This window comes from Anser brachyrhynchus (genome assembly GCF_964034855.1).
Source record: "Anser brachyrhynchus genome assembly, chromosome: 1".
Classification (NCBI taxonomy): domain Eukaryota; kingdom Metazoa; phylum Chordata; class Aves; order Anseriformes; family Anatidae; genus Anser; species Anser brachyrhynchus.
The window spans coordinates 72,057,162-72,082,279 of NC_137694.1; the positions used below are offsets into that span (position 1 = coordinate 72,057,162).

A 25,118-nucleotide genomic window follows, 5' to 3' on the forward strand; every position below is an offset into this window, starting at 1 on the left:
GTTTGTTTGGTTTTTGAGTGGATTGGGATTTCTTAGAAAAGTACAAGCTATCCAGAGAGAGAATAAAACAAAACATAGAAAGGAGATGAGGGGGAGAGGCGAGCCTATAAAGGACAGCAAGAGGGAGGAATGAGGCTTAAGAGGCCATATTGTGAGAGAAGAGCAAAAAGGGGTATGGAAAAAGCCAATCATCTCAGAAAGAGGCCAGTTCAGATCCTGTTAGATTCAGTGGGAATCATAGCACTCATTTCAGTGGGACCAGGATTAGTCTCAGAGTCATTAATTTGACATTCTGGCCACCTCGCACAGTCCCTTTGTCTTATGAAGCTTTTATTTTATTTTCCCTGAATGTGCGTCAGTTAGTTTTGTTCCACAAAGATCCTTCCAAAGCAAATATTTTTATTGCTTGCTGCTCTAAATGTGGCTTAGGGTGAAGGGCTTTTTTTCCCGTCTCATTACATACTTTCAGTTCAACGCACTGAATATTCTAGTAACTAAATAACAATATGCTTAATGCTTCGAAGTGGCTGTTCCAGCTGCTAGCCAAAACTGCAGAATAATTAACAGGTGCCAAAGGATTAATAAAAGGAGTAGCATAATTAATAGACACTACACAGAAAAAATGGATCCTTGGCAACCCTGACAGTGTTGCTGTTTCCTCCTCCTTTATTGTTTCCTGCATTCCCTTAAAAAAAGAAAACTGGTGCCCTTAAAACACAAATGACGCATCTAAACACCAATGTATGATCAGGAAAAAGAAACTCTTGCTTGCTTTCTTTAAATTAATTTTGGGTCTGATAAATGCCTTAGGTTAAAGTACCCACCAACTGAAAGCCCTTCAACTGCTTGGCCTGCCCTTCTAACTCATGTCCTGACTTAACCATGACAAAGAGGGCCTTTTTGCAGAATGTGGTACAGCTAGGGTCACGAAGATGTACAACCAGCACAGAGTCACGAGACTGTTCTCCACTGAATTAGAGTTTCAAATACCAATAAAAAAAGGCATGCAGGAAGATTCCTATGAAGTACTCACTTAAAAGTTAAAGTCCTTAATACAATCATGTCAGAAAATTAAACAGATTTCCTTTCTGTCCTCCTCAATGAAGGCAGTAGAACAGACAGTAGATACAAGGGACACAAAGATGTTAAGATAAAAAATATGATCAGACTAGCTGTATATGACCAGAACTATATGCTCTGAAGTTCATCAAAATCATCTGTAGCCTGGAACATATCCCAGACTGGAAAACCAAAGACCAGAACCCAAGCTTGCATTTGAAACAAGGAGTTCTCAAAGAATTTTACAAACAGGTTCCCATCTTCCTCCGCCTCCCAAGCCCCCATCCTAAAAAGTGAGTGAAGTCAACATGATGACAAACACCACATTCCCTATGTAAAAGTTCACCCTTTTGAGGCGATGCATGTACTGTGACCTCTGGGGGTGCCTTTTCACTCTGAATATCAGTGCAGGCTGTCAGGAGTTCAAAGAAAGGCAAGAGCAATAAAAGTTAGTTGCTGCCAAGAATAATTGGTATGTGCGTACAGAAAAGAATGTGCAACGTGCCTTGCTATGACAATGGGTTGCAGGCATATAAAGGATGCCAACACTAAAGAAAGAAGAGTAATTAGTGCAGAGGAAGAAATGAACTCTTGTTCACGCTTGTATCAATAGAGAACACTGAAATCTTTGCCTGTGAGATAATGTCCATCTCCTTAAACAAACACATGCGTTCCCAAAGGAAGGCGCCCTTCAGAGATAAAAATCAGACCGTACAAATTGACAGAAATGTGTAAGGGGGAACGCTGCTTTACAGGCAAAGACACAGATCAGAGCATGCAACAAGTCCTTTTTCAGCATTGATATTTCTGTCTCTCTTCTTAAAGAAGTTTTATGTTCTCTCTGAACATAAAAAAAATAATCATGAAGCCTTTAAGCACATAATTACAGTTGCTGTTCTAGAAGAGAAGGCAAAACACCTTATTTTTATTCTGTATATTAAAAAAAAAGGAAAAAAGGTTTTCTCTCTGACTTATTGCATATTAAGACACATCCATAACTTAAATGGAGTTCCCTCTATTCTGCTCCAAGAGTTTTTTACCCCAAGGTATTGGCCATAGCAGAAAAAGAGTAACTAATAGCATTGAACCAGATAAAAAAGGTTTTTGTTTGTTTTTGTATTAAAATCTGTTAAAAAAAAGAGAGAAAACTTTTTCTCAATTGTAATATGAAGTAAGCTTCCTTGGAGTTAAGGGGTTAAGGGGTATGCAAATAGTTTCACAGCTTCCACCTATCTCAGCATTCTCCATTATCACAGTATCTGGGCAGACACTTTATTAATCTTCACAACTTCTAAAAAAAATCTATGCAATCACCGTTTTTTCATTTTAGAGTAAGGAAGCTAAATCAAGATGCCCAAGGTCACAGAAGACACCAAGGGCAGAGCCTTGTATGAGAACTGAACTTGCTTCTCTGGAGTTCTTGGTAAACATCTCCATTTTCCAAATGTTCTCTCTACCTGACTTCAGTGCAGTCTGGTAGAGATTAGATTTGCTGCAAAGTTACCACAGCACACACACCAGGGACAAAGAGCAAACTGGAGATGACTGTACATTCTGACTACATACTTAAAATAGAGGAAAACAGTCTCCAGCTCCCCACTAACAGTTTATTTACAACGCTCCCAATACTTATTTAATAAATAAGAAGTGGATGTTAGGCAAATGTCTATGTTTATAAGTATGGGTCAAAAATCTCTTACAGAGAAGTACAATACCAGAGAAAATGTTGCACGATCAGAAAATCATTCTCACTATTCCACAGCTTTATAAATAATACAGCTGATTACACTGCAGTTCTATACTACAGCAGTAGTAGCTGGGAAGAAACTTGCTAGTTAAAAAAGAAAAGGAGGTGTAAGAATGGAAAAAACTTTTCACATCAACCCCAGGATAAGGGGTTTCTCTGTAGACTTCAATCTGTGTTGACCAAAGAGAAAGGAGAAGTGCTTTGTATGCTTGCAGCTAAGAGGGATATGCATCCCACTCTTCCAAACTTTTCATTTCTCTTTTCTCCAGTCTCTGGATCAAGTCAGGCCAGCATAGCTAAGAACCATGTGCTCACCAAACAGTGAGGAATAATTCATAGAACCAAAAGAAATTGCTCTACTAATTGTCCAGATACTATTGGCTATTAGCACCTTTAAAGTGCTCTTAAACATTAGCAAAAGTGAAATTTCCAATAGGAAGGGACAGAACACAGTCCGAATCTATCGAGTGCATTTCATGGTCCATCTGAAACATTTCTCTCCTGTTCTTCTCCTCCTACATTGCCACTGAAGGTGAAAATCAGTGCTTGGGCAAACTGTTACTTTCACAGTTGCACTTGTAGCACAGCTCTTGAATTCGCAAATTGGCAGAAATGAAAATGTACAGTTTAGGACACTGAACTCTTGCCTTTGGTTTGGTAAATGTCATCAGAATTTCATGAAAATAGAGAATGAGGGGAGCCCTCTCCAACTACCAGTTCTGTGTATGGCTGCAGACACTTACCAGATTTCCCTGTTGCATTGGAGTGAGGGTTAAAGGAGATTCTTAATCTTTATATAATGCTTTACCTAATCAACAAAAACAATAATAAGAATGGAACCAAACAAAAACTCAGATTTAAAAAACCCTCAGACTTTGGATCTAGATCTAGTCTTCATACATAGTAGCACAGTCTGAACTAGAACATGGCTACTTTCCCTTTTAAGGTAGTTCAGATCTGGGTCCAAATCTGTGCCTCAGACATCTCTAAAAAGTGAGAGGGGTACATGCACGATTTGCAAAATCCCATGTTAATACCTCTTGAACCTCATGACCCCAAATCCAAATGGTACTTAGCTTTTTCTATACCTGGTATTAGGAAGACTGCTCCTGGAATATGATCTTGAGCTCTGATGTCCTCATTTTAAGAAGGATGTCTTAGATGAGAAACAGTTCACAAGAGATGATACAAAAATAATTTGAAATCTAGAAGCAGTACAGAAAGATTGACAGCTTTGAGAACCTCTCTTCCTATCCAGTTTAGCCAAGAAAAGGTTAAGAAGTGACTTTATCTAAAAGCACCTATATCAAGAGTAGTCTTTTGACAGTATTTAGCAGGAAAGGCGATAATGAGATCTAATAGTTTGAAAATGAAGATTGACAAATTCAAACTATAAATAGGGCACTTAAAAAAAAAAGCAGCAAATAGGGAGGATAATTAAGCATTGAAACAACTTACGTAGAGGCCTTCTATCCCTTTCATCACTTAAGTCTTTACATGGAGAGAAGAAATCTTTCAGCATAACATGCTCAAACCCTTACTGAACTTAAAGGCTACTATAACTCAGGTAGTAACAAATTATTTTAGAAATGCATAACGGTCCCTTCTGGCTCAGCTATGAATCTGTATACTTTAAACGGTGGTTCTTAATGTGACTATTACTGCATACTGAGCTAAAAAACACTATACTGACATGTACCATAACTAGTAAGGCTATGTAAACGTGCTTCGCATTGTTTATTATCTGATACACCGACTTTGTGGAAGGATATTCCACAGATGCTTAATGATTAATCTTCTATGTTTTTACACTGTAGCACATCAGACCAGTGTGGAAGTATTAATGGGATGAAAGCCTCCTTGCAAGTTTAAAAATATGCCAATCAAAACAAAATAAAAAAAAAATAAAAAATCGAGGCAAAAGTTGAATCACACCTAAAATAGCAGATAAAAAAGCTTTGACTGAAAGGAAACCCTTTAAACTTCACACTTTACCTAGCATGCCGGCTAGCTGATGGGAAGGAAGCTGGTAGTAAATACACTGAGTGCCCCACCTCTTTCAGTATCAAGGGTCTCCGCCTTCCCGTCTTGTGCATCTGCTAAACCCAGTTGGGAAGGCAATAATTAATTTGAAAGCCAGCCATGATCCTAGGTTTGGAAAGGGCAGTGACTCCCAATGAAGAATTAAATAGCACCAACTAATGGGATGAAAAGGAAAAAAAAAAAAAATCTCGGGCTAAAAGCCACGGTGTGGAGAAGCACTGCTTCTGTGTCTCACTTTTTCCTCTAAATTTTTGACATAATCTTCAAAATGCATTCTAAGTGCCACAGCAAGTCCTCCCTGGACTGGGGAAAGAGGCCAGCAGCCACATGCACAGGCAGGCATGCTCTGGGAGCTCTGGAATACTGGCAGAGGCCAGAGCCAGGCAGAAAGGCTGCGGTGCCAGCTTGCATTCCTGCGCATCAGAAGTACAACCTGGGCTATGCTGCAGAGCACAGGCAGAAGGGAGCAAGAGGCAACAGCAGGCAAAATCACGACTGTGCAGAAAACAGCATGGGCAAGGAGTGATCCTGGGGCAGTGCAACTCACTGGCCTGCAAGCGAGCAAGCACAGGATTACTGAAGTGCTGGGAGAACAGTTTGCATCCAGAAAGGAATGTGCCTGAAGATTGCTGAGGACAGGAATGAGAACATCTCATGATAAACATGGACTTTTTTTTTTTAATAGACTACCTCAAAGACCATTTCCTTTTCTAAAATCCCAAAGACATCTGTGGGTTAGCAACACAAAGTTAGTTTGCTGCTGACCTTGTTGCTGCTTGTTGTTCAACTACCCCAGGAATGTGACACCTGAAAAAAGTTTTCTTAAAACCTCTCTATTTACATCAGAACTGTTTCCTCTCTAAAAAGGAAAATTCCACACTTCCTCATCCCCGCCCTATCTCACTAATTCACCTCTCAATGGCCAACAGCCCTTGGCCTTTCCTATTCCTCAAACATTAAATCATTTCAGTAAGGAAGTGCCTGGCTCTTGCCTCGCCCCCAGCTCCAGCTTTTGTTCCAATGTCAGGGATGTGCCCTTCCTCCTTTGCAGCATCCTTTTGTGCACAGCTAGGCCCTTTCTTCCTCTTTCCCCACTGCTTCTGTCAGTGCAGTAGTAGTGTGTCTGGGCACCAGGAGCATTTACTACTGAGACCCGTAACAGCCTAAAAAATACATCTGTCACAGTTTGTGAAACTGACCTTGTGCCACAGCACATCACTGAGAAACTCCCACTACTTGGACAGATGCACAGTGCTTCCCATCAAAATAAAACCTCCATGTTTTTCCCTGTCATGAGAAATAAGCCCAAACTTTGATGAGAAGTGGAAGGGGGGAGATGACAGAAAATAACATCTGCGCTGTAATTGAGTGAATTCCATTGTTTAAAAATAATATAGAGAGAATCAAACTAGCAAAAGCTTAGAAGAAAGTCTAAAGCCAAGGGCTTCCCCCACTTCTCTTCCATGAAAATAAATAAATAAAATCACCCCCTCACCCTGCCCCGCACCCTCCTCAGCTGCAGGAGGCATGCCTCCGCACTGACACTCACGCAGGTGTGCTGGCAGTCTGATCGTGTCTTCCTCCATCCTTATCGCTCGAGGCACTGGGACATGTAGTGGTGTCGAGGAAGTGTGATTTGGTACCGGGCTCGCTGGAGGTGTGTAGGAAATTCTTTCCTGCTGTTAAAAAGAAAGCAAGGGGGAGAGGGTAGAAAAAAAGAGAGGACAATGTAAACTTTGGAACAGAGGTGTGAAACCAAGCCGGGGAGGGGGATGCAGGAGGAGGGATGGAGGGGTATGCATGGTGGGGCCAAACGGCACCGGGGGTCACGGCTGGACCACAGCCTGCTCCGAGCCTGCAGCCAGAGACTGAGCAGCTTTTACAGTGATGGTTTTAATTTTCAGGAGGCCCAAGAAGTTTCCAAGGGTTTTCTCAGAAATTTGCTAGGGGAGGAAAGGGAAGTGACACAGAAGTGGGGAGCCTGAGTGGGTTTTATGTCGGTGAAAATCTGACAGCAACAACATTATATGTGCAGGCGTACTGTTACAGAAAGCACTAAAAACACTTAATCTTGTGCTAACAAAGATCTGAGCTTGTTTATTAAGTATTCAACAGTTCACACCTTCAGAGCATTTTAAAGACATTGGTTTTCTGCAGCGAAGACAAAACTAAACTATCACTGAAAAGTACCCTATCTACCACTGAGTAATGTGGCACTTTTTTTTTTCTTCCCACCTAAACTAGTTACCAGCACTTTCTTTGAAGTAGTTTATCTTGCAACCAAATAAATCAGCATACAGAAAGCAGCTAAGCAAGGACAGCAAAATAGAGTTAAAGGACAATCCGCAAATGTTGTGTTAGGTTCATAATTGTCACTTTATTTTTTTTTTTTTTTTCTAATGAAAATGTCTGCCAAGAAATTCAAGACTGAAATTTCATCCGATCTGGTGGGAAAACTCTTCCATATTCTAAACATGACCTCCAATCACAAAATAAATTTTACCCTTTGTAAATAAACATAGCCACAATTCAGTAGAAACATAAAGAAATCATTATCATATGTTTCTTGGAAGGCAGTGCATATTATGCCCCAGAATTGGGCTGCCAACATTTAATGATGGCAGTGCAAAGAGCGTGGATTTACATCCACATTCTGTAGAAGCAAAAGGAGCTGCTTTTGCTCCCAAGTGTTTGCAGGACAGTATAGGTGCAACTCCCTACCCTCACCCTGATCTCTGGCAAGTGGAAATGACAAGCCCCGTTGGAGGAAGAAAAAGTAATCACTTCCATTACAAACTACAACATTATCATGGCTGTGCAACAGGGAGTTGGACTGACACTGATAGAGGCACCTGTACAACATAACATTAGCACCCTCACTGCCAGCAAAGGGAAGTAGAGCTTTGTACAATATGAGTAAATAAATATACTAAAGCAGAAAACTCTTTGGGCAGACTAGGTGACATGTCCAAAGAGAAAAGGGCCATGCAACACCTGGAAAGTCCCGTGTCTCTCAGCCACTGCTTCTAACCAAGCCCAGGTCAGCCTGGCATAAGGTGCTGCTATCAGGTACCTGCTCAGGTAGAAGCAGGAGTCTCACCTCAATGTCTGGATTCCCACCACTGTACTTTATCTACCGCTGCTGACTGTCAGATGGAGAATAAGCAATCCATTTTAACACTACCTGTTCTGGGTTTAGGCTGAGTGGGATGGCGGGCTGATTCTCACTCCACCACCACTACGTTGCTAATTCTGTGAGCACAGCCTCCCTGGCTTTCAGCATACTACTTTGTACCACAAACTGTTCACTTTTATGTTCCAGTCTTCCACAGTGTCCTTCAGTGTCTTACTCTGTCCACTCAGGCTCGGCTTTTGTCCATCAGCTCTTATGAATTTAGGTATTCTTCATCAACAGGGATGTTCACTAGGACATGCTTGAAAGACACACCTGTGGAGCTTTCTGCTCCACAGCATTCTGCTTCTAACTTACACAGTTCATTCCCTGACCTGAAATGGCTGGCACTAGGCCTCACACTCCTGGGAGGTTCAGATCCATGCCCAGAGCACATCCTGCAGCCTCACTGGGAATTTGCACCTTCTCATCAGTGGTGTACATACGAGCGATTAGCAACAAGACCAGCCACTTCCTAGCATTTCCTGCTGCGATCCACAGCTCAGATAATCGAACCACACTGCAGCTGCTCATTTTGTTTATAGAATATTTATAAAAAGAGGAACACTTCTGAAACACAGCCACACAGATGCTTGCCTCTGCAAACAGGCACTAGAGGACAGATGGGAGACCTGAAGTCCTTTTCCCCCTGGAGAACACAGGGTGCAGACTGACCTCAGGTCCCACTTCATGCTCACACAAATACTCAAATCACCACTGCTAAGTCAAGTGCTGAGCATCTTCAAAGGGCCTTCTCACTGGCCAACAGCAGGAGGAAAGTAAAAGAAGCAGACAAAACTAAATCCAATGCATTTCCCTCAACACCCAGAAGGTGCTACACCAAAACAAGATGTAATGCATGCAGTACAAGCTGCCTTTCCCTCAGCACTGATTAACCTCCTAAAGGCGTATGGTAACCCGATTAATACCAAGACAGTTGCATGGAGATGTACTGTTTTAAGTAAATACATTTGATTCATTGTTTCCTAGTATTCATAAGAACAGGACAGCAGAAAACAAAAAGAAGTTGTGGAAATGCAGACTCATTCATTCTGTCCCAGTTATTTTTTCCACACAACTTAGATATCCACAGTAATGTGTGAATTGGTAATATTTGCAGAAAACATTTTAAAGGTACAAAGGGGAATTAGTTCTCTGGCTCTTATTTGTGCCTTTGAAATGTCCTCTCTTACCAATTCTGCATTTTTTCCAGCACCTTTAACCCAACTATCAAAGCAATCTGCAGACATTAGGTAAGTCTTTTTCTTTTTATTAGACACATAGGCAACCTGAGTTACAGAAAGAGCAAAGCTCAAATGAGCTAAGTAATTTCAGAGTTAAGCTGTCTTGAAAAAAGACCGCATGTGCCTCTCAAGTGCAATAGACTTAACAAGTGCATCCTGAAATAGTGGCCCTCGTAACTGTCCTGGCCAGATTTCCAAAAGGTGTGGAATAGTAAAGTCACAGGGAGGTCAAGTCACTGGGCTCGTGAAAAAAAATTAACATCATCCCTGTTTGCAGCATGAGTCAGTAACATGGCTGGAAGCAGAACTGCAAACATCATTCCAGCCCTGCAACCTACCATAGCTCCGTGCTTCAACCATACACAGCACCCTGCCTACACAAGAGTGTGAATGCATGAGGTCACACATGCTTCTCCAGTATTTTTGAGGCTCTTAAGAGTCACGCTTCCACAAGATATCTGTTGTCTTCATACCAGTGAAAACAGATTGTTTGAGAACGGTTGTGGAGTTGTGAAGATAAAAAACAAGTGGTACTTTTCCTACAGGATCCATCAAACAAAATATGGCTGGCATCTCATGCTCTTAAGGTTATGCAACCAGATACTCTCCTACAAGAACTTTTTCTGAAAGAGTTTCGTAACCAGTCAGTTAAATATTTTCCTTTGCATTAAGGCCAAGAATAGATGGTTCAATGGTAGGGTTGTTCAAGCAACAGCTTGGGAGGCAGGATAGGTAGTACAGGGAGCAGAATCAGGATGAACCTCATTGTGTGTACTTGAGCCTTGCTGCAGTTTAGTCTACTAGTAAAAGAGGCTAAGTCAATACACATTTGTTGTGGTCCTCAGATTATTGGCGATGAGTGCTAGGAAAGAGTTTGGCATTATTGCATTCCAGATTCACCATGCGCCAAGGGACTCTAGAAACACTTAAACCCACAAGGGATCAAATGCTCAGCCCCAAACAACTAGAATCTACAAACAACTTCAAAAAATAGCAGATCCCTAACATTTTGCAAGTAGCCACAACGCAGTAGATAAAACAAATGGCACCTTGCCTGCTGTGATAGTTTTTGAAAGGCTTTCTTTAGCTCACACTGAGTCAGGGAAGTTTCACCATGAAATGTCACCTTGATTACAGGAAGTCAGCCTTCACAGAGTTTACTCTAGGGGTTGCTCCAGTGGCTGGTGCTCCAACAGTATCACTGAGACAACCACCCAGGCAGGACTGCTGAGACCACAGAATGCTTTCAGCTGCCCTATCTAGTAGGGACTGATTTAGATATATGCTTAAGAACCAAGACAAGGTACCTTTTTTTCTTCTTTGTACTAGGAAAGTACGAAATACTAAATATCCAGGTGCTGAGAAAGCCTCAGATCAAACCATCCTGTCTAAAAAAAGTAAGGTAACTTAACAAGCTGTATTGATCATGACTACCTAGTGGAAGTGTACTTAACAGCTGACCAGACTCCTGAAGCCACTACACACTGATTTCACATTGAAGAACTGAGATAGATCCTTTACAGACAAAACCTAAACAATTAGAAAATTCTGGTTAGGAACACAAATTGTTCATACTGCCGGGTTTTAAATATACATGTATATCCAAATCGTAAAATTAAATTTGTAGTCGCCTTTTAATAATAGTTAAAAAAAGTTTAACAGTTGAGGATGAGTGACATTGCAATTTAAAAACAACTTCACACCTTTGCTAAATGTACACCCTCCTAAACTCTGAAACAGTGACCTTCATTACAAAAGTTCTCCAGCTTGCACTCTAACAGTCTTGTCCCTTTATTAAGTCTTCTCTGATGGCATGCACAAAAGACATATAATTTCACATAAATTAAAATAAAATACATAAAGTATGGTAAGCAAGCCCCTATGTTATCCCAATGACATGACATTGAAATAGCTGGATTGAGTGGTATGCCAAAATGACTTTTTTATTTATTAATAAAGCAAAGAAATATGTTACCAATGCAGCAGCCTCCAGGAAATCAAAATGGCCAATGTTGTCTGCAAATACGCTACGTTGGATATAAGGCAGCTGACTTATCACTGTGTAAAAACCTATTCCTGTACTTAATGCAATGATATTACAAAAGGCAAGTCAACCAAGAGAGAAAGTTGATATGCACTTGCCACCCAGGCTGCTGGTGTGCCTCCATCACTCTGCCCATCTCATTACATTTCCTGCTTACCCTAGCTACTCCAAACGGCCAAGGCTTCCTCCAGCTTCCCATGAGAAGTGGGTGGTACCACTAGGTGGAGATATGGAAATTTGGGTTGTGGTAACTATTGGGGGGCAAACAATTAGAAGTAAAAGAGCAGAACATTACCTGTTGTGTCCTCACAGGCTGTCCTTACTCATTGAGATGCTGCTTTAAAGGGAAGCTCCCAGCTGCCTGGGTATCATCCTATCACCCTACTCCAGTTCCTCACCTGTGGGATGCGTTCAGAGAGGGCAGCAATAGCAGGTGTGCTGAGGTTTTGGTGCCCTCTTTGATTCTGGGGAAGCCCTGGCTTAAAAAACCCTGAAGTAACACACTCTTGGATTGCGCAAATCCAGGTTTGAAATGTATGGTTGTAGCTCTCGGGACCACAGAAGCCAATGCTCTGCACGTAAAACCATACACCCCAAATCATGGAGGATGTTCAGCTCTGCAAGGACACATCACCAGGGCTTCCACCTCCTTCAGCAAACATATCTAGAAATGGAAAGTGGTAAGACAGGTTCTAGGGACCAGGAGCTGGGGGAGCCTGGAAGTCTGGGGCGGGGGGGCTGTCTTTGCTACTGTGGCTCTTCTTAGGCATGGGTGCCTTGGGTAAGTCAGCAGGAAAAAATAGCCTTGGAGGAGAGTGCTGCTGGTGGGAAGGAGCTGCTTGCAGGAAAGCCTCAGAGGGCCCTGTATTTCTGGGCACTCAACAGGGCTATGCCAGCAAACCTGCCGAAGATTAGCACAGGAGTCGACAGCAAGAGAGCAAGCATCATTAGGGACGAAAGTCAGGAGAAGAAGAAAGGGAAGGAAGATGTATGCAGTGTTCACCAGTGTTTTGTGTGCAATGCTACAGCTGGATATAAAAGTCCAAGAGACCACCCACAGTTACAGGGTCTAACGCAGGGAGGAGGGAGGAAATCGGAGCCCCTAAGAGTCTGTACAGCACTGGGTATACAAGTAAAATATTGTGGGATTTTGGTCAATGTTGTAGCTTGCATACTCTAACTGCTGCCAGGGAAGAAGGATCAGGCTCCAGAAAAAGAAAAGTAGAGCTCTGCAGTATCAGGGTATGAATTAAACTCTCCACTTCCCTCCCTTCCCCCAGTTGCTGTCGTCTCCTTAATTTCCATGGCAGACTTCTCATTTTTGATCCCATTAATACAGCAATTCACGTCAAATCTATAGCAGCATAATCAGCACACTATCAGTAATTAGAGAAATTAAAACAAACACAGCTCTCTGGAATGGACCTTATGCAAAGCAGCACTGGGAAAAGATTAACATCTCATTTCCTGCACACAGGGAGCAGAGATTGTCTCAGTGACCTTAGTGATTTTGTGAAGTTCAGTTCCTCCCCGCCTCCTGCCTTCAGCCTGCCTCTGATGAAACTCCCAGCACAGGGGCAGGAGATGGCTACCCCCTCAGGTCTCAATCCTCACTCAGGCAGATAAAAGACAGAGAGGTGCAAAAGAAAGGGAAGGGGAAAGGAGACAGTAGGGAAGTTCATGCCTCTCCCAAAATGATTACAGCCACTGCTCTAATTAAATTTAAGTCTTACGGGCAGCAATATTAATGCATTCAAGTGTTGTGAGAAGGCAGCTTGCGGAGGTCAATCTTGTTGTTGAAAATGCCATGAAAGGGTTCTATTATTGTCTGAGCACCTCAAAATATCTCTAACAAGCAAACATAAATGAAGCAAGAAACTTGCTGAACCACATTCTCAAAAAGTATCTCTTCACTAAGGTCACTGCTAATATGGCGGAATAGAGGGTAGAAACAGGCTGAAGGAAGATAACATCAAGTAAAACTACAAGACAATACTCAGGCAAAGAGCTTAGTAAGATTTAAGAAAGGATTATTCATTTCTATGAATAAAAAAAGACTGTTGTCCATAGATATCCAAGGGAGGCATCATAAAATATATATGGGAGGCAAATCCTGGTTCAAAAATTGCAAGAGGAATTGTCAGACACCAAGATGGGAGTAAAGCCTTACCAAGTCGAAGCAGGAGACCCTTCCAGGCTCCGCAGAGAGGCAGCAAAGCTCACAATTGGCCCACCTGGCCTGCTACTTCAAGGCAGAAGTCAACCTTGAATTCAACTGCCTGATGTTAAGAAGAAACTCCAGCTCCCTGTGGTCTCCCCGGCTCCCTTCCACCTGTAACTACGAAGTTTGTGTTATGGGGTTATCATCTCAAATTTCTCTGAAAAATCTGCTGCTGACCTCCGTTCAGCCAAGATATGGTGAAAGTTAGCTGCTTCTGTGATCCAAACAGCAACCCCTTTTGCACCTAGACCATGATCCTGCTTGCACATGCTCTTAGCACAAAGCACCACAGAAGGCTCGAGAGAGAGGTTACAGCAGGGCTACAAAAACACGAGGCTTTAAAGTGCTGTGGACAGTGAGCAAGAAGCAGGGAGAGCAATTGAGAGACTTTCCAGGCTGAGATAGCTAGCTGCACACATCAGGGATTTTACTGCACTTTTTTTTGCATTCTCATTTGTAAAGCAGGGAGTGCTGGGGAGCTTCATCTCTAGCATATGGAGGTTGTACAACCCTGTCCCTGTGCATGGGAACTCACACCCTCAACACCCATCATGGGAGTCACGCACTCATCACTTGAGTGCAAAATTTCCGGAGGCCATGAAACTGAGATGGGAAAACAAAGGGGAAACACGGTATACAAGGAGCTGCCCTCTCTCATGTTACAGGAATGGACAATCCCAGAGCTACCCTGCGGTTTCTTCGGACTAGCATGGCAGCTCAAGTGTTTCCACTTGGTCACATTAGGGAGCTGTGAGGATACTGGAAAGCTGCAACATTTTTACTGAACCTACAATTACTATGAACAGGATCTTTCTTGATAGGGGATATTAAGCACTTCCATAGCGCAAACCCCATGTCAGAACCATCACACGGACAAGTTCAAGTCATTCACTGCCATGGATTATCCACGTGCCCACCAGTCAAGCAGAAAACCCAGGGGAGAGTAATTCGTGTAAAAGTCACAGTTTCTTTTAATCATCAGTCATTAATAGAAACAAAATTCTTGAGCAGCTACAACATTGCAAAATACACATTTTTAAAATACCATAAGTATAAGAAATGGCCTATCTCAATCCTGTTGCATGGCTGGACTCTGCTGTCATCTGTACCTGCAACGTTCTCCAGTAGCTTTCTGTAAGCAGCAATTCTGGTCCTGATTTAAACCATTGGAAGTAAAGTCCACATAGCCATCTCACTCAATCTTTACCTTCCCCAGCAGTCACTTAATTTTACTCTCTCCCCATATCTACATGAAATCAGTTGGAACCTGAGGGTGAACGGTGTGTATACCTGTTTGAAAACAACTTGCATCATGATATGCCATAATTATCTTGTAACTGTTATCACTCAAAAGTACAGGCACACCCAAAAATCAGCTACTATAACAAACTGAAAAAAAGTTGTTTGTGTGTGATCAGGTAGGTGCCTGCCCTGGTAAGTATGAGAACGTGTCCTCTTCAAGAAGGTTATCAACTTCTGGAGGCACTGAGAAAGCAACCCTGACTGCAGGCTTGGCTTCTGGCACTAGAAGACCACTTCAGACTAGAGAACAGTTGCACCAACTGACTATCCCACAAAACTACAGTTTAACCCTGCAGGGTTGAGGTCTTTACAACTTACCTCACCAGCAAAATGAAACACATGGCATACACTGCACCACCTCATATCCATGATGGCATTTTATTACACCTCAAACTTCCCAAGAAAAAGGACATACCAAATAAATACCCAGAGAAACCCGAGGGTGCCATGACAGGGTCTAACCCTACACCTTACAGTTGCTGCTCCTGAAGGTTCAAATGGTACAAAAGCAACTCAGCATAGGCAGCCAGGCAGAGAATGTGCCATACCCTCCTGTTCAACACCACCTCTAAGTAGGTAAAGGCAACTTTCCAGAGGGAATATAGGCCAGTCCTCCCTCTCCTCCCCCAGCCTGGGAAGAGGAGAGCTATAATAAGGGCTGTTGGTGAAAAAACAGGCAGACCCACTCGGGTGCTCAGGTAAACCGAACAGAATCCAGGGAGAGAGAAAGACAGCCACATAAAATACCCATTCTCAAAGATCTTCTTAATAAGCCAGTGCAGAAAGAAGTGGAGATGGATATTTGCCACAACAAAATATCAGGTCGATTCAGATTATTTGAACCCCAGCATACTGAATGCAGAGGGAGTTCCTAAAAAGGGCCATACTTCCACTGACCTTGTCTGCTGTACAGAAACTGGATATGGAAGAAACATCAAATTACAATCCTTCCCTCCCACTATCTTACACCTACTCCAGCCACTTACTTTAAAGTGAACAACATGAGATCAGTGTGACTAAAAAGGAAACTCTAACAAAAGAGTATATAAAAAACAGCTGGCAGGATTTCTCGTAGAATATTGCATCCTGCACATTTGGTGGCTTCTCATTCTGCATTTTATCCTATATGCACATATATATATATACACACATATATACACACATCTCCATGTATACAAGAAAGACAACTATTACAAGAGTCAGAAGGTCTAGCTTATAAGGAAGGAATAAAGGAGCTACAGAGACAAAGAGGGATATGACAGATACAGCCCAACAGCCAAAAGGAAATAAAAACAAAGGAAAGGAAATATATACTGTGAAGACATTGTAGAAGGATGATTAAAACATTAAGATTCAATGGAAGACCACTGAAGGAAGCTGAGTTACATCAGAAGAAATAAAATCTGCAGACAGGTTAACCTGTAAAAGAAACATTTTTAGCAGCTACTCAACAACTTCTTTAGCAAGCTATTTAACATCTTTTTGAAGGTCCCTCCAGACAGCAGTCTGTGAGTATCAGAATGCACACTAGAAGAAACTGAGCCTTCTGCTGATCTGATCAACACATCAGATACAAAGCATTACTTAGAAAAAGTAAATAAACCACCTTGGAAGATAGCTTGAGGCACAGCAAAATCTTTTATTTCCTCCAAAACATGGTCCTTCCAACACAGAACCATCAGCATTGGCAGAACTTTAAGGAGACTTTTTAAATATGTTTGTAAAGAAACAACTGGCATGGCATATCTGATTTAAAAGAAGAAAAGATGAGCTTTCACATGGGCTTGAAAAGAAGCTGAAGATTCCTAGCAAGCCATCCTTTTAAGAAGAGGTGATAGGATGAGAGCAGGGACTGAATTTAACAATATGGTCTGTATTCTGGGGACAATGACAGGGTCGAGTGATGTCTCTTTATTAAATGCTTTCTCCTCCACTAATGCTGCACACTCTAATGATCTGGCCATTAGCATTAACAAATCTGCAATGTCCCTGCCTGGAGCTAATAAGTAATGAACTAAGCGGGTGAATATTCTGTTGTGTAAGGAGCGCTATTAGCAATCCTTTCCCAACTGCTCTGAAAACAAGAGATGCCTTCCAGGTACGACCTGTCCATGTGACAGAGTACATCCCACACAACCCTCACGCTGTGGAAATTCCACAGGCACTCCCAGCACTCCAAAGGGGAACAAGAAGTGGATCACCCGCTGCACGGTGCTGCTGCATGGGGCTGGGCAGCAGGTGCTGCACCACGGGGTGCAAGACAAAACATGCTCCACAGAAGAGGCTTGAAGAAAAATGGTGAAAAGGACAGGAGATGGGAAGTTCTGTTCCAAAACTCACTCTAAAAAACAAGTTGTGGCATTACCACAGCCCTGTGAACCTCTGTTGTGCCAGGGAGGCAATGGGATAACGCTGAGCCCACAGGCCTGTCAAGCCTTGGGATGGCTAAGTGCAAAATCATCAATTTAGCTATTCTTCTGCTATCGCTTTTCCTGGTCACTGAGTACCCCAACTTTTAATTGTTCCTTTCAGCCTCCGCATTGTGTTTTGTTCTTCCTCAAATTATTATTTTGTTCTAGCTTATAATCCCAAAACATTGGTTATGACACTGCTCCTGGCAAAAAAGAAGTGCTAAAGTTTCTCTCTGGTTGTCTTTGGCTTGTTTTCACAACGAAGAACTGCTAGTTCATACCGGAACGGACACTGCAGTGAGATCCCCTCCACCGTTACCGTAAGACTGCTGATGAGCTGCAAATATTGCCTCACTACAGAAATGACAAGCTTGGGAAGTGAGCCAACTGAAATCTTGTAAATCGATGTCATCTTTAAGAAAAAGAGTGAAATGCTAGTTCTGGGCCAATTTTGGCTCAATATGAAAGCTTGTTTATGGGCCCCACCACCATGCTATATCTACATAGGCCCCATAACATCATTACCGCTTTCCTGCAATGAAGAGAAGTGTTCTTACACTCACCTTTAAAAGCAGAGAGACCCAAACACAAGGAGACTAGGCGATTAGCCCATCAGGAGCACAGGGCAAAGCAAAAAGCTACTTTGACACCTTAGCAGGTAATATTCTCTCCTAAGAACACTATCAGGATCTAAAACCAGCTATTACGACGTGACCATTACACCGTGATAACACCCGGAGGCAAACCAAACCATAGTGCTGTTGTTCAAGGTGCTGCAGAAACACAGCAAAGGATAGCCCCAGCCCTCGAGAGCTCAAAGACAAAACAGTTGAGATGGAAAAGCACCAGATGAAGAAAACCTTTTGAATCCTATTTTACAATCAGGAAATGGAGGTGCAGGAAGTAGCAGGAAGTTGCCTACTTCCCATCCTGACTCTACCCGCAGTGTCGTGTTTCTGCGGTTACACTGCTGCTCTGGTAACAGAAGGACAAAGATGAAGGGAAAAGCTGACTTCAGGGAAATCAGGCAGGCGAGGTGGCATGCAGGTATCATGTAAACACCCTCAGAAGGCATCATTTCATTTTGCATTTTAATATTGATTTTAAATACCCCTCAACCTCCAAAAGCACTTCTGACTTCTTAATGCTCCTCCTTGCCAAAGCATCGACCAAAACCTTCTGACAAGCACGTAGCAGAGCTCATCTGCACAAAAGAGAGCCGTGAGCCCATTCCAGAAACATGTCCCTCCTCTGCCACAAGAATCGGGACAGAGGCGCCCCAACCCTTCCCCCAGTTATGCAACTCCACAGATCCAGCTTGGAAGGCAGGTTTCCCTACCCGACCCAACTGTCACAGCACAAGTGCCTTGAAAAGCAGCACAGCATTTCTCAGGCACAGGCAGAGCAAAAAAAAAAAAAACAGAGGGCACCAATCACCCCCACCTAACCAAGCTGGGTGTGTTTAACACCCGAGCTGCACTGTGAGACTGTCAGGGGAGATGGGGTGGAGAGGGGGAACCACAACAAACTGCTTACAAGAATCACGACAAAATGCTGCTTCTGCTCCTACAACCAAGAAGGTGGCCGGGACAATTGCCCAGCACATTCCCAGCATCTGAGGACACACATGTTCATTCTAGCAAGCGTCCCCCAGCCCTTCCCACCACACACCCTTCCCCACAACCCTGCTCACACATAGCAATGGCTGAGGTTTTCGTTAGGGGAAAATTAACCGGATTTTTTTTATTTTTTTTTCAAGCTGGCAACAAAGATGTGCGACTTTTCCTGGCATTTCTCCTGTTTATACAGGACCTGCCAAACCGGTTGTGTGATTTTTATGCTGCTTTCTTTTCCACAAAGTCCTTCGAAAGGCAGAATAACAGAAAGCAAATAAGGAAAAGGTTTGGTTATATAGGTCCAAAGATCAACCCTTGGTAATACAGTTGAAAATCAAAAATTAACTAGAAACTTCCTAAATTTATTTTGAATAACCAAAGTTGTTTATGCTTGTTAGGACTATGTCAAAGCAGAGCAGTTGCTCTGACTAGTGAGAGGCAGTCCTACTTCTAACTGTTTAACATCCAAACAGGTAAGGTATGCAGCAGATAAAATGGAAAATGAGGCACGGACCAGTCAAGTGAGTCGCTCTAGGTCACACAGAGCCAGGGAAGGAAAGCAGGTCTTCTGATCATCCACCAAGCTCCATGGATATTGGGTCATGCCATTTCCCTATGTGCATGCGTCTAATTCCCAACCAAGGTTGGCCTAGTCTATGTGGGTATGGCTGCCTTACCTTCAGCACAAAATAGTTCCTAAACATGGAGAAGTATGCTGCCTTTCCTCCTACAATGCACTACACAAGCACTAATTATCCATTGTAACTGCCCAACGACAAATCCACTGCCAGGGATCTGAAGACCAGAAATGGTAACAAATTTTACAGTTCACATTTCTCTCAGCACCCACAAAAAAACAAAATATTCCAACAAAAATAGCTATTTCAATTGCTACATAACTTCTTTTATTTTTATTTTTTCAAAATAGCTTATCTTGATTGCAGTGGCACACTGTGCTGCTGCACTTTCCAAGTGGAACATTTGGTCTTTGACTCAGAAGAAACTTCTATTTTGATATTAATTTTGCTATCCACATTCAAAAACCTGAAGCAAAATGAAAAAAAAAAAAGGCAGCCATGCAAGCCTAGCTTTCCATTTGGAGCACTCTTGTCTTGTTCTACTCTCAGAATTTCCTCACAGGATGAAAACGCTACAGGCATAAAAAAAAAAATCAATCAAATGTATAAAACCGGTCACTCTACCTACAGGGCACTGGGTGCCCAGTGTTTACTCAGGTGTTCCCCTATCTTCTCAGATGGCACAGAAAGCACAGCTTTCTGGCAGAGAAAGCACAGCTTTCCCCTCCAGCACTGGGGTATTGTGCGGCTCTTGCCCATGAGGCCACCTAGTACGCAGGGAGCCTGTCACTCAGATGGCCCTGGTGTAACTGACACAGTAAATATTCATTTACACTGGGCTGTATAACAAAGGATGAGATAAAACCTTGAGCAAACAAATGGGCAAAGTTCGAGCTTACAGCTGCTCCTTGTGGGCCACTTTGTACTGACACACCTGCTTCTTTGGCAAGTGGTTTTGCTCCCAAAGGCTTGGACTTTGCAAGGCTGCTGCAGCAGGGCTGGATGATGTGTTTATACAGAATCCGCCTGCCAGCCAGAAGGATCCTGAAGTGATTTACAAACAATTTAGGAGTGCTCACTGCACAACAAGTGAACAGGCACCACTGCTTAACAAATTGCAAGTAAAGAAACCACTAACCAGGTTCCATTTACACCAGGAACACAACTGTACGGGAGCTCTTAAATTGGCTTAGATGAGAACCACCAGCCCTCCTGACCCCGCACACTACCCAGGAACACCATCCCTATGACTGTAAGCTGTCTGAGCCGCACCAGCTCCCTCCCAGCACCCAGCAGGGCACAGGCACAGGCATAATGCAACCACCCTATGCAGAATCTTCTATAGCGTGCGTCTTTTGAGCCACTTCTGGGCTCAGGCACAGACACCCCACCCATGGGCACTGCGCTTCTTGGCACCACGAGAACATGGTCTGAATTAGCATGGTGCACGCTGTACATGTGATGGGATGATGTCCACGCAACAAACTGTGTTCACCATGCAAGCAGCAACTATTCCACTTGTCTCCTGTCTGCTAATCTGCTTCTACTGTGATCAGTGCTAACATTACATAGCTTTGTGAACTGCCACAAAAAACGTATTTCTTTTTTCCCCTTCTCCAAAAGCTTCTCCTCTTCCTATCCCCAAGGCCCCAGACTGGAAATGCTGAAACTACTAACACATTTAAAAGCAGAGTTTGTAAGGAAACCTCTAACTTTTTATTGGATTAGTTGGTGTCATTGTCAGAGTGGACAGGCTCCCAGGCAGAGATCCATCTTTCAACACATGCCTGCATGTGTGCACATACTGGCACGCTGTACATACATATCATTACATACCTCCACCGCAACTTTAACCTTAGTGTTGAAACTTATAGTAATGACCTGTGCTGAAACGCATCTAAACCTGTGAGTCTGTAAAAATAAAAGCACGATCTTAGTCTTTGATGTTGAATGAACTAATCTTAAAAAAACTGTGAGTAAGCATTTGTGTTACTACTGACAAAAGGGAGCTACAGGTTTCGCTGAACACTGGAAAATACGGAAGTGGGAAATGGAGATACCGGTATCTTTAGTGAGCAGAACTACCTGCTCCTATTACTTGCAATAGCTGGCTGGTGACATAGTCTGTGATACATTGCAGCATGACAATAACCCTTGCCATAGCTAAGCCCATAATTACAGAACAGCTGAAAAAAATGCATCAACCCTGTGGGGAAAAGAAAATAAAAGAGCGAGAACAGAGATGCATATAACAATCTTGGCACAACAGAAGCGATCCTTAGATGTATACTGAGCTCCTCTCCAGGTTTGGGGAGAGAATAAGGAAGCCTGTTACTGAGAGGGAAGGATTTAAGGGCACATATTCCCTTGCACACGGAAGAAGAGAAAAATGAGATACGCTGCCAGCCCTAGCTATAGCACAGAACACAAAAGAGAATCACATCTCACCAATGGGCAGGGAAAGGAAACACGAGGTGCCCAGGAAGGCAAATGGGAGGAAACCCCATGAGCTCTCTGGTCTGAAGCAGCAAAGACTATTACCTTCAAGGTATAACCATGAAAGGTGTGAAAGTCAGAAAAAAAAAGCATTCTTTTATAAACATTTTTAATTAAAGATTTTTCTTTTCCTTTACGGAAACACAAAGCTCTAAGGGCACTAGATAGACAGACTTCAGACAACTACAAATTCAAAAAAGCTTGCAAGTCCTAATGAACAGACACTGAAGTACGTTTGTGCCTACTAATACAATGAACAAAGCAAGTCTTTTTTCCTTAAAAAAAATAAATAAATAATGTATTTTACAACACCCACGTACCCTATCAAAATTAGTTCTTCTGCTTAAACGTAAATTTGTAGATTTCTTTTGGTCAGTGTGGATTCATTAACACCAGCTGCCTCTGAAATACTTAGACAAAGCCTAGACAAATTCTTTATAGAGAGACAACTCAATGCTAATCTTACGATAAAACTCATTGCTGTGCTGGTGGTCATATCTAGTGTTTTGTTCTCCTATATTAATTCAAAACAATTTATCTCAGTACACATTAGAAGAGACATTGCAGGTGCTGCAACAAACATATCACATGCCGTCAGTCTCAGAAAGTGGTGTATCAGCCTAGGAAAATCACCCACAGCAGGCATCCTTAACGAAAAGTTAGTGTTTTTTTTTTTTTTTTTAAACTGTTAGTTAATTTCAATTTATACTGGACTGCAACTTCCAGTCCAGCCAAAGCACAGGGTTCAGCAAACAACTGTAGGGGTTTAATTGCTGCTCCTTACCACCCTCCCATCAGCAGTCACTAACCCAGAGCAGATTAGGCAGAGTGCAAGTGCTCTGTACCCACTCAAGCACAAAGTCCTGCACTGGGGGGGGGGAGCAGTTCAAGCCCAAGCAGGAATGACCCCCAGGTTAAACAGAGCCATTTGGCTAGCAGCACAGTGACTGCATCAGCAGCTGCAGAGTTAATGTAACTATCACTGCTCTCTCTCAGCCAGGTCTGTAACTTGAGCTCCGGTAACAGAGGAGTTTCAATGCTTAAGCTCAAGGAAAATGCAACACTCAGGTGGAGGGAAGGATATGCATATAAACAGGAGACAGCAGAGGAAAAACTGTAAGTACAAGATGAACTCTCAGAGCAGTGAGGACAAATCTTTAGTGGCCAGCCTCTCTTGAGATTGTTTTTTTCCACAAAACAGGTGCTAGTTACACCATACAATCTGCATCATTAAAACAAAAACCAACACACTCCCCAACTCCAAGAATTCTAGTGCAAATCAGACAACCTGTGTTTTGACATATTGTGTATACACTTAAAATACTTACCTCCCTCTTCCCCATTTCGATGCATGATCCCTAACCTCCTGGCAGCTAACCTGTTCAGCAATGAGGGTAATATCAGGTGCAAGCGCTTTGTTCCCTGACACAGATTTACAGGGGCAATTTGTATCATTAAAGAACATTAGCAGCCACATGACTATTTGCCTATCTTTTTCTTTACATCTTTTTCTACCTATCAGTTCCAGAAACTGTGAACACAAAAAATAGTGGCTTTGTTCACTTCACACACCGACACAAGGTCTTGGCCAAGAGTCAGTAAATCATCAGCACCCAGAAACAATCCATTGCTACTTTCTGAACATACACCTTAGGCTGTGGTTGCCCACACTAACTCCTGCATGACACACACTGGTGTAGATAGGGGAGAAAAAAAAAAAAAAAAAAAAGCTTTGATGGCTGGGCAGCACAGACTGAACAAGCTTTGAAAGTAGAAGCAGTACAGCCACATGAAGCCTTGCTGTCCTCACATTGCACTATGCTGAGGTTATGATTCCCTGGTGCACCTATACAAACATTGACCAAAATGACACCTCAGCCTTCAGAAACCTTCAGGTCTGTATAAACAATCCTTACCTCGTTATTCCATATGATGTGCAAACACTTCTAAGGATGTTTGTACAAACAGTAGCTGTCACATGCTGTTTTGTTGCTATCATTCAGCTAGAATTTAGAAGTTCAGAGTTTTATTCAAAGACCCCTGAAGCTCATGGGAAAAATAAATAAATAAATAAAACAGGGAGAAAAAACAAATGAGCTTTTCAGTTAGATTTTACTTACACTGATGCTACAAATCTCCACCACCACTGCAAACCCACTGAGTCGGGCTGAACTTTGGCCTCATTTTCTTCAAGTTTCATGAAAAAAACAGGCTTCCAGACAACTTGGACATGGTTTTGTCCCTTTACAAGTACTTGAACCATAGATTAAACAAACTTTGACTCTTCTTAATCTCTTTACCATGGGGATGACTGTTCGCACTTCTCCAGGCAGCTCGTTGCTGCTCAAGTGTGTCTCCTGTCACTCAGGGTAGGTTAAGATTTCAGGTGGGGGATTAGCAGCAGGGGCAGACAGATTCTTAAGAGGCAAATAACATTGTTTTCATGATGGCATTGTTTGCAAGGAAAAGCCACTGGAGGAATCTCCTCTCCCCCCCCAATTATGTCAAAGCAGAATTTTGTCAAGTAAAAATCTTGTCCAAAGTTCCTTGCTGCTGGCCTTTTGGATGAAATACTACAACATACTTCCTTTTAAACCACTGTCACCTGCTTCTATCAGACCACAAACATCTGATTACAGAACCCCTAATAAAGGCTCAGCACCAGACAATTTCAGGAGGTGACTAAACTGCCACAGTAGAACGGCTCCACCGCTCAAGGAAAAACCTGTTGTTACAGGAAGGGTTACAGCCACCTCCCTTCAGCCAGAGCTGGAAGAGACCAAGCCTGTCTCTCAGCACAGTCATCCTGCTAATGCTCACGCTTATTGCTTAATCCTATCTCGAAGTCCTGTGAAGCATCCTTCCTAGCAAAACATGAAATCAGCAGGATACAGAGATGGTTTATGGACTACATGCTGCTGAGCACAAGCCTTGCCGTTTGCATCAACAGTTAAATTTAATATAAAAGAAAGGGCCTGAAAGAAGGGACACTTTGCCCCACCAGACTGATGAGACCCTCTGCTTCTAACTCTTTTCCTTACTCTCCCTAGTCTTTTAGAAAGAGGAGTCACTTTCTCAGTAGTTAGCAGAGGGATGAAAATTGAGCTTCAACAGATGTTGCAGAGCTTGTGATAGAAAGTGATTAACATTTCCATACAGAGTACACATATAATCGCCATGGAGGC

General features: G+C 42.6%; 1 protein-coding gene across 7 annotated transcripts in view; it reads right to left on the bottom strand.

Moving 5' to 3' along the window:
- Positions 1 to 25,118, bottom strand: part of ETV6 (ETS variant transcription factor 6) — a 145,395-nt gene that overhangs the window by 91,082 nt on the left and 29,195 nt on the right. For 4 of the 7 annotated variants that reach the window (XR_013945108.1, XM_080576612.1, XM_080576614.1 and 1 more), the window contains one exon: positions 6,399 to 6,528. The exons of 1 other annotated variant lie outside the window; for it this stretch is intronic. Coding sequence is in view for 5 of the 6 variants with exons in the window: in XM_080576612.1 (XP_080432738.1) it covers positions 6,399 to 6,528 (130 nt within the window). In the remaining variant the exon portion in view is untranslated. The remainder of the gene's footprint in view (positions 1 to 6,398; positions 6,529 to 25,118) is intronic. 2 more of the 7 variants (XM_080576613.1, XM_080576615.1) reach the window with 1 other exon arrangement.